The sequence below is a fragment of the Equus przewalskii genome, chromosome 22 (assembly GCF_037783145.1).
Source record: "Equus przewalskii isolate Varuska chromosome 22, EquPr2, whole genome shotgun sequence".
NCBI classification, from domain to species: domain Eukaryota; kingdom Metazoa; phylum Chordata; class Mammalia; order Perissodactyla; family Equidae; genus Equus; species Equus przewalskii.
This window is the reverse complement of record NC_091852.1, coordinates 38,409,122-38,425,033: the sequence shown is the minus strand read 5'-3', so window position 1 is coordinate 38,425,033 and position 15,912 is coordinate 38,409,122. Positions and strand designations below refer to the sequence as shown.

The 15,912-nt window shown below is 42.0% G+C and overlaps 1 protein-coding gene and 1 long non-coding RNA gene across 2 annotated transcripts; one reads left to right on the top strand and one right to left on the bottom strand.

The window, feature by feature from the left end:
• The first annotated feature begins 6,109 nt into the window (after window positions 1-6,109).
• On the top strand, window positions 6,110-6,822 carry LOC103563147 (interferon beta-like). Its single transcript, XM_008538414.2, has one exon. It carries the CDS (start codon window positions 6,155-6,157, stop codon window positions 6,713-6,715), a length of 561 nt encoding a protein of 186 aa, XP_008536636.2. The 5' UTR covers window positions 6,110-6,154; the 3' UTR covers window positions 6,716-6,822.
• Window positions 6,823-9,609: 2,787 nt separating this feature from the next.
• Window positions 9,610-10,603, bottom strand: LOC139078391 (uncharacterized). Its single transcript, XR_011531315.1, has 4 exons — window positions 10,498-10,603; window positions 10,179-10,353; window positions 9,884-10,007; window positions 9,610-9,786 (listed from the first exon to the last, which is right to left on the bottom strand). It is a non-coding gene; the product is annotated as an uncharacterized lncRNA (long non-coding RNA).
• Between the last annotated feature and the right edge of the window lie 5,309 nt (window positions 10,604-15,912).

Here is a 15,912-nt window from a genome sequence, read left to right as displayed (position 1 = left end):
GTCCAAGGAACTGTACTACCAATGGAAAAATATGCATCACATTTTGAAGAGAGTATGAAAAAGAAGAATGGAACTATCTCACTAATAATTTTATGTTGATTCCATGTTGAAATGATGCTATTTGGAGATGTTAACTAAAATACACTGTTAAAATTAACTTGTTTCTTTTTACTACACAATTTTAAATTGGTTCTGCGGCTTGCCTTATATTTCTGTTGCACAGCGCTGATGGAGACTGCCCTCCACCGTGTCACCTTCACACAGCCGCCTCTGCCTGTGGTGGTCACCCCGCTGCTTCAGGCAGACTCCCTGCACCCGGCGCACTGAGGGCCCCTCATCCTCCTATCAGGTCATTCCTTTTTCCTTTGAGAGTCACCGTCACCACCACGGTTGGCACCACAGACCTATCTGAAGGCACCGGCTTGGTCTGCTTCGTATTCTAACTGTGATACAGAGGAAAAAGCAGAGCTTTCAATGCCATCCACCCATCTCATTGGCTGTGTGCATCTTGGGCACATTACTTAGCCTCTCTGAACCTCAGTATCCTCTTCTATAAGATGAAGATGACAATACCCATCTCAAGTGCTTACTATGAGGATTCTTCAGAGAATGGCATCTAGTGAGCTCTCAATAGATGGTAACTAACACTGCTGTTACTACTGCCACCACTATTATTTTCATTCCATTTGGTAATGGCCTCTATCAGCATGGAGCATCAGAGGCCACTGGATGTGAGGCGGATGAGGAGGTCCCCCTGTCACACCAGAGAGGTCAGCTGTACACTAGGGTGCAAGTCTCTCTGGAGGACCAGGCCCCCGTGACCACACTCCTCGGATGACCTCCATCCCCTGAGACCAATGGACCCATGTGATGGCTGAGGTTCTGTGCAGAGCTCGCATGCAAAGGTCAAAGGCAAGAGAAAGTGAAACCCACAGAAGAAGCCGAATAACCAGAAAGACTGGGGGCTCATTGGCTCTTTTTTTAGTGTTGATTAATCTGTAATTAAAGAACATGTTCACTGGTGGAAAATTGGAAAACTACATAAAGAAAAAAAAAATCACCCTTTCGTTTTGCAAGTCCAACATAACCACAATTAAAATGTTGATATGTTTCCTTTCATTAATTTTTTCTCTACATATTTTTACATAGCTGCATTTTACGTACAATTTTACGTCCTGCTTTTGAATAACTGCGTGCTTTTTATTTTCTAATAATAGATGTTCATTATTGAAAAAATTTTGAATGTGGATAAAACAAAAGAAAGGTTAAAACTTTAGTAACACCTTAAATTCTTTCAAACAAAGTGCACTCACTTACGAAAATGACTAATTATCCTATCTTCCAGTTATCTTTTTATCATAGGGAAAAACCCATGTACAAACAGTTCTACAGGGACAAAGTGAAAAGGGAAAGGATTTTCCTCCTTGCTGCATCCTCACGCTCAGCATTCTCCCCTAGGGGAACTACCGACAATACACGAGTGAACGTGCCCAGAGAAGAAATTACAGGCACGTATCCAAATTTAATATGGATATTTTTCTAGCACCTTATAAGACAAATGATAATGCCATATATTATTTTGTGTATTACTCTCTTGAATAAATATATCTGGTGTATAGGTCCATATCTGCTGATCTTACTTTTTAATGGCTATACAGTATTCCATTTTGTGTGTTCCATACTATTACTGAACTGATTCTCTACTGATGGATACTTAATTTCTCTTTTTTACTATGACACTACTACACTGAACATTCATAAATGTTGATAGAACATATACTGTATAATATACACACACACATATGTACATGCATATACATACTTCAGCAGGAATATCCATAGGTAAATTCCTAGCAGTCGGATTGCAAGTTAAAGGGATAATTTCATTGCTTGAAATTTAAAACTTGGAAATATATAGCCAAGTTCCACGTGGTCTTTCCCTGCGAGCTGGGTTGGGCTCTCTCACAGCCTGGCAGGTGCAGGGCAGTTGGACCCCTTACATGGTGGCGGACAGCTTCAGGAGCAAGAGTTCCAGCTCACAGAGTAGACATTGCATTCTCTTTCTTGGCCCAGCCTCCGAAATTACACAACATTGCTTCTACCACAGAATTCTGCCCCAATTCTAGAGGAGGGACACACACCCCACCTCTTGATGGGTCGAGAGTCAAAGAACACTGTAGATTATCACGTGGGATGGGATATTGTTCTGGACACGTTTGAAAATACAATCTTCCCCACTCTCTAAAAAGTTTATGCGTTCATTCAGTATATATTAGAATACTATTTGTCCATGCCCTTGGAAAGCCTTTTAGGGAAAATTGGCTGCTTCGTTGTTAGTTTGATTCCCATTTCTTAACAACATCCAGCAGGTTCTCATATCTTTGTTGGCCCTTATATGTCTTGTCCTGCTATCTGGCTATTTTAATGTTTTCTATTGCATAGTTTTCTATTAGTTTTAGGGGCTGTTTCTCCACGAAGACAATTATCCCTTTCTTGTTGTGTGTGGACACTGTTTCTGATGTTGCTCTTCTACTTTGACTTTATTTTTTGCCATCCTGAAATTCATGAGGTGTTTATGCTCATATTTATCACTATTTTCTATTTTAGTTCCAGGGTTTTATATCTTGTTGAGAAAGGTCTTCCTTACTCCAATGTGATATTGAAAATACCCAAATTTTCTTCTCGATTTTGGTCATTTTACCTTATAACGAGCTCCCTGTAACGTGACATGGATTATATAACGTTGACCCATCTCCATTTCCTGAAGATGATGCCCCTCCGTCCACACCCTGCTCTGTGGTAAAGTGGCTCCAGGTGCTGAGATTTCTCTAGCTTGAAGCTCCTCTCTGGTGCCACATTTCCCCAAATCCTCTCATTTCTCATGACTAGAACTTTTCAGTGAAATTGAGTTTCTTTCTTTTATTTCTAAACATTTCTTTCATATGTTACTTCATTTCTGAATTCATCTCATTCTGATTTATGTTGTTTAATAACATTTCTTAATGTTATCAAACTCCTTGGTAACACCTTGTTAAAATGTTGGTCTGTATTGTGCTGACTGTGTTCCTGGTGTATTCTCACGATCTGTGGAGATCTGATTCTGCTCCTTCCTCTCCTTCCTCTAACACTAACTTTGTGTGAGACTGAGTCCTCCTCCTATGCTGCTGTTCGATGTTATAGGAGCTTATTTTTCCTGACTTCTAGAAGTCGTTCAGTGGTTCTTCTACCTGACAGAGCTCCCTCTTCGGTTGCTTTGGTGACGTGTTCAGGAACATGGTGGCTTGCTCGGTGAGTTGTCCCCCCCACTGGTCTGGCCTTCTTTCCTTGTCTCTGTTGATTCTATCCTGCTCAAATTTGATTCCACCTCTAGCAGTTTCCCCTCAGTGGAGGGCCCTTTCCCAAAGGGAGCTGTGCCTGGTTGGTTTGAAAATTACCTGTATCCTAGACCAGTTCACTGCTTTCAGAACTTGCCGAGGCCCCTCACACTCACCAGCTATTGCGTTGGGCAAAATCACCCCCAGCTTCAGCTGCTGTTCTCAAGCTAGCCCGGATGGCTTTCCAGTAAATACCTCTCGGCTATTTGGGGTTCTCAGGACCATTGCTTTCCTCTGCTTTCTCCACATCAGGATACTACCAAGCAGATCTTGTGGCAATTGGTGGTTTGTCCTCATCTGCTTGCGTTTTGTGGTTCATGTCACCCACTTTGTACGTTAAGTGGGGTTTTGGTTTCTATCTAGTCACAGTGTCTGTTTTTGTGTGGGGACTCAGGGAAACCCAAATCCACACAGTTACCACTGCCACTTTGCCAGAATCTTGTCCTCATATTCCTGGATTGTTTCCTCCATCATTTCAACTCTCGATACTCTTCTCTCATTTGAAAGAATGACACTGGTAGCTTTCCCACTCCCCTAATTTAGAAGGAAAGATAAGTTGCTTCCTCTCCGCCCCACGCAGCAGGCATTGTGTCGGTGCAGCTCAAGCACAAGCCGTTCTTCAGGAAAACTTCTGACACCACCAATAGATAGTCCTTCTGGGGAGAGCAGATGACACACAGCCAACGAAGAAGGAACAGGAATGGAGGGATATTGGGGAGATAGGTGGAGCATAGTGCAAAGATCAGAAGACAGGAGAGCTATTGATGACGGGAAACCTGGAGCTCAGGGTTGCTCTCGGTTTATAAATCCACATTTAGCCAGATTCTTTCAGCCTCTACTTCAATCTGGTGCAATAGAAGCAATGTCCTCAGCATTAAGCGTATACGGAAATCATCAGAACCAACAGAACTGATGCAGCCTGCTGTAAAATGATGGAGAGTTTCTTCAAGCGTTTGAACCTGATGTTGTCAGGAAATGAGAGGTTTCACATAAATGAGTGTATTCACCTCCACCACTAGCCTCCTGGTCTAACGTGTTGGTAAATCCCCTAACTGTTCTGCCTGCGTCCATCTGCCCTCCCTCCATTATTTATTGCGTTTAATGTAGAGAAAGTGTTTTTTCCCCAAAACCTAATGAAGCTACTCCACCTTGCCTAAAACACTTTCATGGCCTCCACTGCTCTTAGGGTAAAGAAAACCTTCTTAACACGCCTCACAATCCCTGTGCTCTGTGGCTCCCACCTGCCCTCTGGCCTCATCTCAGACCACTCTCGGACCACTCTCTGACTTCAGGGTCGCAATGGCCTTCGGTCCTGCCCTCTGCCCTTACCACGCATCCTCCCTCCAAACATCTTTGCACATGCACTCCCAGCTGACCTTCCTTCTGATTTCACCTCCAGTGTCACTCCCTGAGGGCAGTCTTCTCTAACCTCTCCCACTACATTATGTCCCCAGAGCATGGGAACCCACAGGACCACGAACCTCTCCTCTGGACCGCTTGTCAGTGCTGCATTTTACTTTTGTGTATTTCGTTGATTCATGCTTTTCTCTCCTACTTCACTGTATGATCCAGGAGAGTGGGATTACAATCTTCAGCAGCGCATAGTGCAGTTCCTTGCACACATGGGGATTCAGGAAATTCAGGTCGAAAGATAATGCATAGTTTTCTAAAAACTGAAAATAATTACTTTAAATATCATAATTAATAGAACTTATTTTTCTATTGAAACCTCTAAAAAATGTATGACTTGTCTCCCTTCCTCTATAAACAGGAGGTAAAAATCATAATTTTATTTTTCACTGATTCCTCTCTAATGAAAATCACTTACCACACTCTAACAAAAAAAATGGCCTCAGAACTATTGAGACAGAATCATTTGTCTCAACGGGAACATCCCCTCATTGCTTGATTTCTTTTCTTCCCATTTTCCTTCTAAAACTCCTTCTAATATGTGGTATCTATTAGCATGGGAATGGAAAATCAGATATTTAGATATGCTAAAAATGTGTACAAAGTAAGAACACATTGGCCCTCAGTAATGGTCACACATGAGCTTTTAACACTCATTTTGTCTTCTTCGAGCTATGGCTTCATCCCCAGTTTTCATTTATACTCTAGATTATTGAGATTGCCAAATAAAGCAATAAATAAGGCTGAGAAAGCTATGTGGCATCTTGCTGTAATGGTTAAGGCCCTACAAAACACTCAGATCAACTTAGTTGAACATTATCCGATATTAGATACAAAAAGTAGGTATCTTTTGTAAAATCATAAACTGCATATATTTATTGTTTTGTGATAGTGTAATCAGGAATTAAATCTATTCTTATGAAAAAGAAAATTCTCATACCAAGAACTCCCCTAAAAATCTCATAATACTAAAAGAAAAAAATACAAAACTACTTTGCCAAATGCAAGAACCCTGTAATAGTAGAGTCCTAAACGATTTGGCTTCCTTTTTCCTTTGGTATTTACTAATTCACTGAAACTTTACAAACCATAGAAATCATCAGAGTTTGTATATCTTTTCCCTTAATCTATGTAAAATCAAGCAGTTAGGAGCTTAAAGAAAAAGAGTTTTGGGGACTACTAATAATTTCATGACATATGAAAACAGAAAGGGAAAAGTGAAAGTGGGAAATTCCTCTGAAATAGAAAGGGTGGAGGACCATCCCGTATAAATAGCCCACACTCATGGAAGAAGGACATTCAACCTCAAGCCCTTGCCGCCTCCACTTGGGCTCCTAGGGAGTAAAGGCAACGCTGTTCCTGTCTTCATCATGACCTACAGGTGGATCCTCCCAATGGCCCTCCTGCTGTGTGTCTCCACCACGGCTCTTTCTGTGAACTATGACTTGCTTCGGTCCCAACTAAGAAGCAGCAATTCAGCATGTCAGAAGCTCCTGCGGCAGTTGAATGGAGCCCCTCAACGTTGCCCCGAGGACACAATGAACTTCCAGGTCCCTGAGGAGATTGAGCAAGCACAGCAGTTTCAGAAGGAGGATGCCGCATTGGTCATCTATGAGATGCTCCAGCACACCTTGCGTATTTTCAGAAGAAATTTCGCTAGCACTGGCTGGAATGAGACCATCGTTGAGAACCTCCTTGTGAAAGTCCATCTGCAGATGGACCGTCTGGAGACAAACCTGGAGGAAATAATGGAGGAGGAAAGCTCCACCTGGGGAAACACAACCATTCTGCGCCTGAAGAAATACTACGGAAGGATCGTGCAGTACCTGAAGGCCAAGAAGTACAGCCACTGTGCCTGGACGGTGGTCCAAGCGGAAATGCTCAGAAGCTTGGCCTTCCTTAACGGACTCATAGATTACCTCCAAAACTGAGGATCTCCCAGCCTGCACCTCGGAGAAGGGACAATGCTGACAGTGACTGCAGGCGTCCTCACCAGCAGAGGCTCTTGACGTGACTGACAGCTAAGACACTGCACTGGACAGTTACAGACTTTAAATTTTTTACTAACTTATGAATTAACTTATTTATTTATTTATTTATTTATTTAAACCTTTACCTTGGAAATAAATTATTTATGAAACAAAAGTCAACATGGCTGTTTTAATTTCAACTTGATTTATAGAACCACCCACATTAAAAATTGCAAACCACCTGTAAAATGTTCTTTGTAAATGTGCCTGCAAACTAGTATAGTTTCTGGCCCCTGCCTTCAAGGAATTTAAAATCCAAGGGAACCACACGGAATATACAAGATAAGAGGTGAGAAGGGGACCTCCACCGTATAGGAGAAGAAATGCCGCCTGAGCCCCCATATAAACGGAATTGAAATGGGAAAGACAAGCAGGGGCTCTGGACCCAGAGGATGGGGCTGCTGCTTCTACCCTGTGCCCCGCTCTCTGGCCCCACAGTTACAATCTGATGGCTCTCAGGATGTCCAGAGGAATATGTCAGCTCTTGCGTTTGCCCGGAGCTCATCCCTACTATCTGCGGGATGCTCTGCCTCCCCGCTCCCCCTCAACCCCACAGGATTGTAAAACATTTCCGTGCCCCGCAAGCCTAAACAGGGCAAGTCTCAGCCACTTCTGGGACACTGCTAAGTGGCATCCCTTTATGGTACTCTTCATGGGATACCCAAGCCATATGAGTATGTCGGGGAACCGGCGTCTCTGTCTCCTTCCAGGGCACAGACACCAGAGGGAGAAAGAACTCTGCTTTATACCCCTGCCATCTAGCTGGGTTTGTTATTTTTCCAGAGATGCAAGTCTGCAGCCGGGCCCCCTTGTCCTGTTCATCAGAATTCCTGGAAAATGGTACCCACTTTTCCTGCTGCTCTGCATCTCCGAGGCCACACTCTCCCCAAACCCAAGGCCAAGGCAGGTGCAGTGGATTAGCTCCAGTCTCAGGCCAGTGAGAAACCGGGAAGCAGGGGAGACAAGGAAATTCAGGTGGGATAGAGAGTGCGCTGAGGTTCCCAGAGCTTACACTGGGAAATTGGAGATTTCCTAGGAGCTCTTTGGGCCCCTGACAGCATGGCTGCCTTTCTGTCTGTGCTGAACCCCTTGGGAACGTGCATTATTATGCCTGTTCCTGCCATGAGCAGCTACCATCCAGGCAGTGTGCCGAGCTCTGATGTACGTAACCGGATTTAGTCCTCTTCACAAGCATCCCTCCGGTAGGACCACGAAGTGATGGCTATTTTGCAGGTCAGGAAACTAAGTCTCAAAAAGGTTTAGTAACTGCCTCAAGGTCACACAGCTAGTGAGTGAAGGTCAAAAAGGGTACAAAGGGAAGAATCACATACAGACTTTATTTGTCTCAAGGCATTTTCTCCTGGGGAAGCACAGAGCTCTGAGTTCCCTTTCAGGGATTCAGCATTCAGAAGAAACCTCAGCCCTGGGTTCCCGAGAAGACAGATTGGGCAGAGCCCGGAGCTCCCTCTTCTGACTGACGGAGGTAACACACCGGCTGTGGACCCAAGAAGTGCCATCCTGGTGGGTCTGCTGCCTTTGTTGTCCCAAGCCTGTCAAGGTCCTCATAAAACAATAAACCTCCTCACTCCCTCCATCCCCCACACGCTACAACTCCAAACCACCAGCTCTGCCATTTCCCTTCACAGGCCTGCTTCCTTTTGACTTGGAGTCAAAAACAAGATGACCGTGTAGAAATGCAGAGTAATCGGCAGTGTCTAGAGCAACCAAGAGGATAGCCAGACTCTCTGTGCCCTGTCCAGTTTACCGCCCCCCAACAACTTCTCTATGATTAACAACAAATGCGTCACAAATTAAAAATACTTATATAAATGAATGGATAGACCATGTTCATAGACTGGACCACCCAATGGTGTTATCATTTTAGTTTTTCTCACATTGATTTACAGACCTTATGTGATCCAAATAAAATTACAGCCAAGTTTTGTGTGGAAATGGACAAGCTGAGTCGAATTGGATATGCAAATGCCAGGGGTTTGGAATAACCAAGGAGATTTCAAAGAAGAATACAAATAGAAGCCTTATATTTCCAAATAGCAAGAATTATTATAAAGCTATAGTGTGCTGATGGAGAGTGCAGAAACAGACCCATCCAAATACCATCAACTGATCACAATTATGGTGTCAGTTAACTGAACTGGAGGAAGGAGTATGCTTCTCAATAAATGGAGCTTGGACAATTGGCTATGCATATGGAACAAAAGAGAACTTTGACTCATCCCTCAACTTTACGTAAAAATTAATTTGAGATAAATCATAGACCTAAATGTAAAAGCTAAAACTATAAATATTCTAGAAGAGTACATATAAATGTATCTTTTTGACCTTAAGGTAGGCAAAGGATTCATATACAGGACACACAAAATCCTCATCCATTGTAGGAAAGATTGATACATTGATCTATATTATGATTAAGAGCGTCAACCATCAAAAGACAACACTAATAGAGTGAAAAGACAACCACAGAGCGCATGGAGTAATCGAGAAAATGAAGTGTCAGACTCATATCCTGAATAAATTAAGAATTTCTAAAAATCCATTACAAGGGCAGAAAGAAAAATGGAGAAAGACTTCAACAGAGTCTTCACAAAAGGGTTAATAAGCACCTGAAAAATGTTTTCAACATAATTATTTCTTGAAGAAATGCAAATCGAAAACAATAAGCCTAATTACAAAACAAGTGTTGACAAAGACGTGTTTTTTAACCGGAAATTACATAGTTTTCATTGGAGAGTGACTTGGTTACAGACATATTGGATTAAAGGACAGATATGAGCTACCTAATGTACGATGCCACTTATATAAAATTCAAAAACAGACAAAGCAAATATCTAGTAACAGAGGCCATAGATTCGTGGTTACCTTTGGCCTGGGGCTATGCAGTGGGAGAAGGCACAGCAAGATTTCTGAGATTCTGAAAACGTTCTATATATTGATCTCGGTATCATCTATACCTAAAAATACAACAAGATATATACTCATTAGTGCATTTTACTATACGTAAGTTATAAATCAAAAACAAAGTTTAAAGAAAGGAAACAACCTTCCTACCAGGGCTGCTCCTGCACAAGCTCTTGAACCTCTGAGGTCATAGCTACAAGCCACCATTGATGGTTTAAAGTCTCTTCACAGCCTTACATGCAGTGGCTGACTTTTTCTCTCATATATTTGTTACCTGTAAGGTAAATATTATTTTCAATATTATTACTATTACTAAATAGGTTATACAATTTTCCCAAGAAGACACGGTCATTAAAAGTCTGGATTAGAATACCAGACTGTCTGCGCCCAACCAACTCAACCCAGACATTTCTCCCTTGTCCCGTTGCTTCTCTTCAATACTGACATTTTTCTGCCTCCACGTAGGGTCCCTTCCAGGAAGCAGGAAAGACAGACATTAAAGCAATGACCGTGTTTAATTACAGCTCAGCAGAGACAGTGCAGCGAACTGAAGACTCAGTGCCAGTGAAGACGCCGGACTGGGAGGCAGGAGAAACCCTGCTTTCTGACGAAATCTGTGGCTGTGGTGAAATCAAATGATCAGTTTTGTGTTTTCTCATCTTTAAAAAAAAAGCATAATCGTAGTAACCATCACATAGGATATTTTAAGAACTAAAGAAAATAAGATTGCAAGTTACTGAGAGTCTGAACATCGTAAAAGATACCTGCTTTCACATAATACTACAGATCATAATCGTCTGTATGGTCCACGGTCAACCAAGACTCGCCAAGAGGAGCTGTGATTGCGGCTCCCCTGACGCTCTCGGTGACGGGCACACTGGCGCCCCCTAATGGAAACTCTGGGACGGGGCGGGGTCTGCAGGCCTGTGCAGGAGCAGAGCGCAGGCACACGGGGTTAGAACCGCGCCTCACCCAGAAGAGAGAAAGCTCAGAGCACAGTGGAAGTATTTTCTGGGCGTCTAGCGTGTTAGCATGTTGTCTCACAGAAAATGCCTGCTCTGCTATTCACAGGATAGTATAAAGGAGTGCTGCTGAAAGTATTTCATGCTCAAACACTTTTTCAGAGGAGATTTAGCTTGATATCAACACCCGAGACGGACCCAGGAATCAGTCTAATGTGGACTTGATAAGAGCAGAGCAGCAACTCAAAATGAGCTTTGCATTTGACTGTATTCCATTTTCCCACTCCATAAAAGAAAACAAGGATGCTCCCCCAACTGCAGGCCAATCGGGGAAGTACCACTGGAAAAAAGTAAAAATATCCTACTGCATCATAGAACAGAAAGAAACAGCATTGTTGTTAACTATTTAATATAAATAATTGTGCTCAGTCCCGTTGTGTTTAGGTCTCCTTTTCAGAAGTCTTGTATGTATATATCTTAAGACTACACAATAGTATAACCAACAAAATTTGCATAGCCAATAAATAGTTCAAAAGAGTTACAATTAATTGTAACAGATGATAGAAAAAATAGAACATTTTTCACACAGATTGGGCTTAATTAGTGTATTAGTATCTACTAATTGTCACTTAATTAGTCCTATGGTTGTTCTGCTGATACGGTAGCATTTATGTTGCAAGAAAGTAAATAATCAAAGTAAGATATAATTTCAAGAAAACATCTATTCACATTTTTATGTTAAAGTAGTAACACATGTAAAATTATTGATTATAAATTATATCTATATAATTTTTTTGGTCTGGTTTGCCTATGTCTCACATTGGTTCTCTAAAGAGCTGGTCACCTTACACGAGGGACAAGATAGATGTTTTAGAAAATCTATTTCACATGATGGCCAAAGATTTTCAAGATCTATATTTTAAAAATAAATATGCTAATAGCAAATTCATTCATTGGGATTGGCATAATTATTCCAAAGAACATTTTGTTTTCCATGCATACAATTTAAGCAATAACACAGAATGAAATATTCTAAACACACAAAAAAAGTTTCAAAGTTAGAAGTTAAAACGACTTTGTAACCACAAAACTTCCATCTTTCATCCTGATGCTTTTCTAAAACAGAAGTATTTAAACTCTATTCAAACTTACAATTTAATAGATGATGCTATACAGACAGTGATAAAATCAGAGAAACCAAAATGGAAATTTTGCAAGGATTTTATATGTTGTTATGTTTCCTGCCAAAAAAATTAGCTGTTGGAGGATCACAAGAAATCACTGGAAGTCCGATGCTGGAATGCTTCTAAATTTAGTTGAAATATAATTATAACAAGGAATCTGTGTCTTATTTGTGTAATAAACTTCCAAAGAAATTCATAGTTCTACTAGGAAACTATATTAGATCTGAACTACTATCAAGAATATAAGAAAAATACTTTACCTTATTTTTTGTTTATACACCATTTGTAGCCCATTGTGAACAAATATGTCAGACTTAGGGATGTTCTCATTAAGAAAAATGACAAAACAATAGAAAAAAGATTTATTGACTTTATTGAAATGAAAGAAAAACCTGGAAATGTTTAGCTTATGAAATTAATAAACGGAAAAAATATAATATTGACATAAAAATTCTCTTGGCCAAGGATAGGAAAATAGCAGAAAGACGGCAAGTGCATACAATAATGAACAGTCCATTATTTCCCTCAGAAATGATGATGCTAAATTTGTGCATAATTTATTCAGCTCATAAGGTTGATTTAATCTGCAACAACGCTGCTTTTCTGACTTGAAATATGATAACATTTTTAAGTATTGGACAAAGGATAAATGCATTTTTGTAGTTTTGCCTGTCTGAAAAACTACCTTAAAAACATTTAGAGAACCTGATGGGTCTCAAGGTCAAATGCAGTCATGGCGCTTCACACACAAACTACAGCTGTGTACCAAACACTGCAAGATATGACATCAAATGACAATGTACATTATGCAGGAATCTGAAGCAATTTGGCACCAATACATTATACATTTGTGTACAATTTCACTTGGTGGGATGATATTTAGAACTGAGTGAGATAAGTTAATAATGCTCTACAATGAAAAGAACTCATCTACATAAAAAGCAGCCGGCTTCACAGAAGGCCCACCCTTTGGCTTACAACAAATGAGAGACAGTAACTTTGAACATATGTTGATGAATGTAAAACGTAACAGACATGAGTGCACTTCCCAAATTCGAAAATAAACAGAAACAAAAATTATGAAATTGGAAATGTAGGAATCACTGAATGAAATATCAATGATTATGGGATATAAGCATATTTTAGAGGATAGGAGTTTATAGAATCCTAATTTCGACTTGGAGATGGAAATACAAAAAAAAACAAGTGTCTTCGGATTTATTTACTTTCAATGAATGAAAATTTATTTTCAATGAATGCATCTGATTTTCAAAAAGCAGCCACTGACTTGGCTCCTAAATTTTTGGAGGATGGGAGTTCTACAGAAATTTCATTTTAAATGGTTTTAAGCAAGATTCGTCGTCAGTAATTTGAAACATAAAATCGGTTTCCTGTTTGGATCTTCTAAAATGATTCACCGATTTGGTTTAGTGGAACCTTATCCAAACTGGCAAGTGGCTTTGAACATTTTATAGAAAATACTAGTCACAGGGGGATGTTGCAAATGAAACTTCAGTGAGCTAAAGTTCATTAAAATTATTTCAGATCACAAAAATTTGAAAAACAGCAATTCTTAACAATGAAAACAAGATTATCAAAGAAGTATATATAATTTACTTGTATTACAGCAAAGGAAGTAAAATTATAACGAAATCTGGTTTGGATATATTTAAAAATTTGAAACTTAAAACAGTGTTGTGAATTTTAATACAGTTTTTAATATGCTTTCAGCACCTTTAACGCTGTAGGAAAAATTAGCTAGAAAAAAAAATAAAAACAATTATACAGGGGGAAATAGTTTGCCTTTTGCCTCAGGCTCCAAGAAGCCTGACCCAGGCACTGGCCAAGCCCCCAAGTCATTCCACTAGAGTCCCAATATTCCGAAGATTTGTGTCCAGATTGTAGCTGCGTCTCCGTTTCCCCGAATTCGTGTCTTTCTCCCCAGAAAGCCTCGTGAACCTGGAAACAGCCCACAGCACGCTCTGACCTCGAGCCGCCGGTCCCCGAATGAGCGCGCGCTCTTGGAAACGGTGTGGCCCCGACCTTCCAGGAGAAAGGGAAGGATGGACGCGGGCAGGCGCAGGCAGCGGAAGGCTCTGGCGGGGCCCCGGCGGAGCTCCCCGCGGCGTCGGGCCGAAAGGAAGCGTTTGCTCCGCGTTGTCCCGCCCCGCGCGGTCCCTGAGCCCCGCGGCGCCTCGCCCGGGCCGGGCTCCCGCGGACGGCGACGCGCCGGGTCTCCCCGTGTCCGCGGCCGGAGCCCCAGGCGGGTCCCGCTGGGCGGGCGGCGCCGGAGGGTCGGTCACGGCGAGTGCGGGCGCCCCCTGCCGGCCGCTGGGGGCAGCGAAGGGGGTTTGCGCGCGCTGTTGAGCGGTGGCCGCACGCTCGGTGTCACCGTTGTCCCCTGAATCACGGAACTCAATGGCGTAATCTATTCGCTAACGGTGCTGATGATGCCTTACTCCAACGCATCCTGGTCTCATCAGTGTGAAAAACAGGAAATCTTCATGCTTTTGAGATCTGTGAAATGGATCGCTTCTCCGTCACACCGGAATGGCAAGACCTGCTTTAACACGTTTGACTACAAAATAGGGGACATCAAAATGCAGAAGTCACAAGCCGCCTGTTTCTGTCATCAGATTCTCAACCTCATCCGTACAGACTGCAGTACGGATCTTCAGCCTATCCCACACCGAAGACTACGTACAGCTTGGAGTAAGATCTGCGGGTTAAAGGACTCTGCAGCCAGTCTGGAGCAGCGGGATGAAACGGAGGCAGCAAGCCGAAAATCTTCTGGCTTGTCCTTACTTGGGAATGTTGTCCCTAAGTTCTTCCAAGGAATCAACAGCTGTCTGAAGCAGAAGGAATACAGCTGCTGTGCCTCCAACATTGTCGGTGGGATGAACGAAGCAAGCTTTTCCCCACTTACTAAATTCCAAAGACAATCAGGAAACAGAACTGGTCTTATGACTCCCCAATCAATTGAATTATTGTATGTTAAATCCAAGAAAGGAATCTACACCAGATTTTCTGTGCCAGCTATAAAATACATGAAATCAAAATCAAGGTTTCATATTTCAAATATACTGAGTTGAAAAAATTGTTCAAAACAGTAAGTGATCTATGTTTACCTTATGATAATACATTTTTCATCTATCTTTTCCATTTGGGGGAGGGCATTTGCTGTCTCTAGAATGTGAAATGTAACTTCTCGTGGAAAACCTTCTTCGTTACATGATGTTGTTACAGACCTCTGTCTGTTAAGGTAATGTTAGCTGCTCAAACAGATCAACATGAAAATACCAGGATTTCAGCAGCACACAGGCTTATCCTCCCTTCATGGACCACCTCAGTGCAGGCATTCCTGATCAGTTGACTCCTCCGGTCGGCTCTCCTCCAAACAATGATTCAGGGACCCAGGCACCTTCTACTTAGTGCCTTGGCCATCTTAAATATGTGAGTTTACATGTGGCTTTGGCGCTTTGGTTTATTCCACTCAGTTGTAAAAGGAAAAAGCCTGGTGGGCCACATGGGCGTGTTTTCATGGGCCAGACCTGTGTAGAGAAAACCTAACCTCTAACACACTCACCCGGCCAGGATTCGTTCAGAAGGCCCCACCTAACTGTGAAGAGACTGGGGAGAGGAGTCTAATTTGCTGACCAGTGGGAGGAGATACAAGTTTGACGAATAAGACCACACGGTTCGTTTTTAAACTATGGGCACTAATGCCATTTTTCAAAGAAGCCAATTTTCTTGCTTGCGTATACTTTATCCAAAAACTTCTGATGGCAAACCTGACTGCACAAATTAAAACCGGGTGAGGAATGTGAGAGGAGAGCGTGGGGATGTTCACAACATTATTGGCCCCTAGAAAGGGAGATTCATGAGAACTCCCAAGGGCCTATGTTAAAGTTGAAACACACCCGCTTCGGGATTGCAAGTACACTTGGAGTCCTTCCACAAACCCGGCCCTGCTCAAACTCTCTGCTGGCTAGAGGCCATGCAGATCACCCCACAGCCCTCCTATGCCATCCGC